Below are 3,172 nucleotides of genomic sequence, written 5' to 3' on the forward strand. Positions count from 1 at the left end.
GGCGTGGGGCTGGTGATGTTCACTCCTGCCAGCAGACCTTGGGGTGGAGAGACACACCTTGAGGGGGTGCTGAGCACGGGCAAAACTGGGGAACTCCCTTCCAGAGCATCCCTTCCAGAGCATCCCCAAAATGCCCAACCTGTTTCCGTGACCTTTGCAAAGGTGCACACATCGCCCCCGAAGTGCACGAGGGGCGGGAGCCCTCCTGAACCCAGATCAACATTGCTTTGGGCATGGGAGGTGGGTCAGTGTAACCTCCTGCAAAGATGCATTATCACCACCAAAACTTCATCGGGGGTGGGAGTGGTCCTGCAGTCGGGTCAGTGCGACCAACCCTCTGCAAAAATTCCTGTATCACCCCAAAAATGCAGGAGGGAGTGCTCCTGCAGTCAGGTTGATGCAACCCTTAGCAAATAGGCACACATCACTCCAAAAAATGCAGGGGGGTGGGAGGCAGCTCGATGCAACCCTTGGCAAAGATTCATCATCACCCCCCCAAAAACTGCACCCCCCCAGTGCCCAGATCAATGCTGTGCTTTCCAAAGGTGCCTTAATCCCCCCAGAAATGATGGGGGGAGGATTTTGCATCCCACTGCCACCCCCATTGAATGCTACTGTCCAGACAAAGCCCCCCTCAGATGCAAAGCTGCATCACGGGCGTCAGTGCACGTGCAACGCTCCTCATCACTGGTTTTAAGCCAAAAAAAAGGCAGAGAAAAAGTGGAAAAACATGGGTTTTGGGGGAGGAGCCTCCCAAAAACATCCTCTCTCCCCGAAATACCTTAGCTCCATCCCTCTCCTGCCATCCCAGGGGTCCCATCTATGAATCCCCCGTCCAGATGCCGTCATCTGACGGCGAACAAACCCCATATTGAAGAGGAGGGGAGAGTGGGAAAACCAGCTGGGGAGGGCGAAGCAGGAGCAAGAAAGGCCTTAAACAAGCCCGAAAAGTCATGGGACCTATTGGTATGCAGCGTCCGTGCGTCCGTCCTCCTCGGGAACGCCACACTTGCCCTGCAAACATGCCCTGACTCGCCGAATTTAGGGCATCCTCCATAGGGAAAACCCAGGCACGGGATGGGGATGTGGCCTTTAGTGCATCCTTACCCTCTGCACGCCTCCAAATCACTGCTCTTAAACTGTTTCTTCCCTTTTTTAACCCAATTCCTAATTTTTACGCCACTCTGGGTAATAAATTTGGGAGTTAATTAATAAATCAGGCAATATTCCCATTTCCTACGGTATCCCTTGGCTTAGGGATGCAGATCTCCCAGACTGTATCGACGGCTTCTGTTGAAAAAAACCCACCAAAAATGCTCTTTTGCCAGCTCTTTCATGCAATAAATCCCTATTTCTTTGCAAAAAGCACCACAGTATTTTTGGGGTGCCCTGGCTGCAGCCCTGGTGCTTTTTTAGGGTCTAAATCAAAGCCAGCAATGAACCCAGCTGGTTTTGCTTTGCACCCATCGTCCTCATCCGGGGGAAAATGGGGCCTCCCCAGGGCTTCTTTCATGTCCAAACTTGGGTAAAATGGGGCAAAATTGTTGCAGGTGATTTTCTTTGTTGCCAGATGGGGTGGCATGGGATGGTTTAGGGTTCATTGAACCCCAAAATGTGAGGATTTAGGGAATAAATGATGGAAGAAACCGGAGTTGTAATGGGATGGGGGAAACCTAGAAATGGGGTGAAAAATGAGATTTTTAGGAAAGCTGAAGAATGGGTAAGAAAATAGATTTGGAGACGCTGAAAAATGAGGAAAAAAGGGGTTTGGGGGAAGACAAAAAGCTGGGGAGAAGCTCGGGGTGGGGGCGGTGCCAAATTCACCCCCCCCATCAGGACCCGGTTTGCTCCAGAAAGTGTTTTCCCCAGTCTTATTCCCAATTTCACCCCCTTTTTCCTGCCTCCCAAGCAGAGGGTACATTCGACAGCACAGCAAACCACCTCAACCCCCCTCCACTCCCCCATGAGGTATCGGTATCATCACCCTCCGGCCCTCAACCTCCATCTGGATACCCCCAAACCCCATGGAAAAATGGGGAAAAGCGTGGAAAACCGGGACGTCTCCCTACCTGCGTGCAGCGCCAGCAGCCAGGTCAGCGGCAGCAAGCAGGGGGGAGCGGGGTGGCCCCGCGGGGCGGCCGGCGCTCCCCACATTTCGGGCAGGCTCGCCCCCCGAATCGCTCCGCTTCCCCACTCCGGGCACGTCCCTCGGAGCTCCCGGCTTGGCGCTTCGCCCGGCTAATTTATTTTTTTCCCTTCTCTCTCTTTTTTTTTTTTTTTTTTTTTTTTTTTGTTCTTGCCTTTCTCAATAGAGCCCTGTGTCCCGGTGGCTTTCGCCTCCCCAGCGGCCTCGAGCTGACATTTATTTGAGGAAAAAACACTCAGATTTGCAATTTCCCCCCTGTTACGGACCCCCAGTTCCATGTTTTCCCAGTTCCGGGGGCACACTCGAGGTTGGGGGCATCACCCCATCGAACCCAAATAAGGTTTGCTGTTCCCTCTGCGGACAATCCAATGAGATTTAGGGCTCTGGACATCCATTGAGTTGGGATTTTCTTTTAGGGGGGCATTTTTCAAAGCTGGACCCCCACCCCAAAGGAGCTCCCCCCCTTTTTTTTCTTCTCTTCCCAGGCTCTAAAACGAAGCTGCGGTCACATCCAGGCTTCGTTCCAGCTCCGATGCCAATTAGCACTGGTTTCCCGGGCATCACTGAATAGGGCAGCGGGATGTGGGGCAGGATGCCCGGAGCCACTTCCCAGCCCCCCTCTGAGGTCTGCCGAGCTCATCACCCCCATGAGCCACCGCCCGCCCCCGCCCGGAGGCTCCCTGGTCCCCGAAAGGGGTCGAGACCTGTCCCAGAGGGAGGGAGATGCTCTGGGGGAAATTTTGGAGGGGGACACGTTATGGTGGGATGGTACAGGGAGGGCTTGGGGGTTGACTTTTGGGGAGGACACTAGAGGGTGGTGCTAACAGGGAGGGATTTGGGGGATGATACAGGAAGATGCTTTGAGGGACTTTTGGGGGGACATTAAGGGGAACCGACTCTTGAGGGAGATACTTTGGGGGATATATAGATATATGTATATATAGGGAGATGCTTTGGGGAGGGTTGGGGGTTCTAAGATGTTCTAAGGGGGTACTTGGGGGGGTGGTTCGAGGGTGGTGTGAGGGA

At 53.7% G+C, this 3,172-nt stretch overlaps 1 protein-coding gene across 1 annotated transcript in view; it reads right to left on the minus strand.

The window, feature by feature from the left end:
* The window catches only part of HEPACAM (hepatic and glial cell adhesion molecule), a 3,300-nt gene extending 1,094 nt beyond the window's left edge, over positions 1 to 2,206 (minus strand). Inside the window, exons 1-2 of the mRNA XM_029962116.1 lie at positions 2,070 to 2,206; positions 1 to 37 (exon numbers count right to left, since the gene is read on the minus strand). The exon at positions 1 to 37 is cut by the window's left edge and continues 365 nt beyond it. Of these exons, the coding sequence (XP_029817976.1) occupies positions 1 to 37; positions 2,070 to 2,154 (122 nt within the window). The 5' untranslated portion in view covers positions 2,155 to 2,206. The remainder of the gene's footprint in view (positions 38 to 2,069) is intronic.
* Between the last annotated feature and the right edge of the window lie 966 nt (positions 2,207 to 3,172).

Source organism: Manacus vitellinus, unplaced genomic scaffold (assembly GCF_001715985.3).
Source record: "Manacus vitellinus isolate BGI_N305 unplaced genomic scaffold, ASM171598v3 scaffold_41_pilon, whole genome shotgun sequence".
In the NCBI taxonomy this organism is placed as follows: Eukaryota; Metazoa; Chordata; class Aves; order Passeriformes; family Pipridae; genus Manacus; species Manacus vitellinus.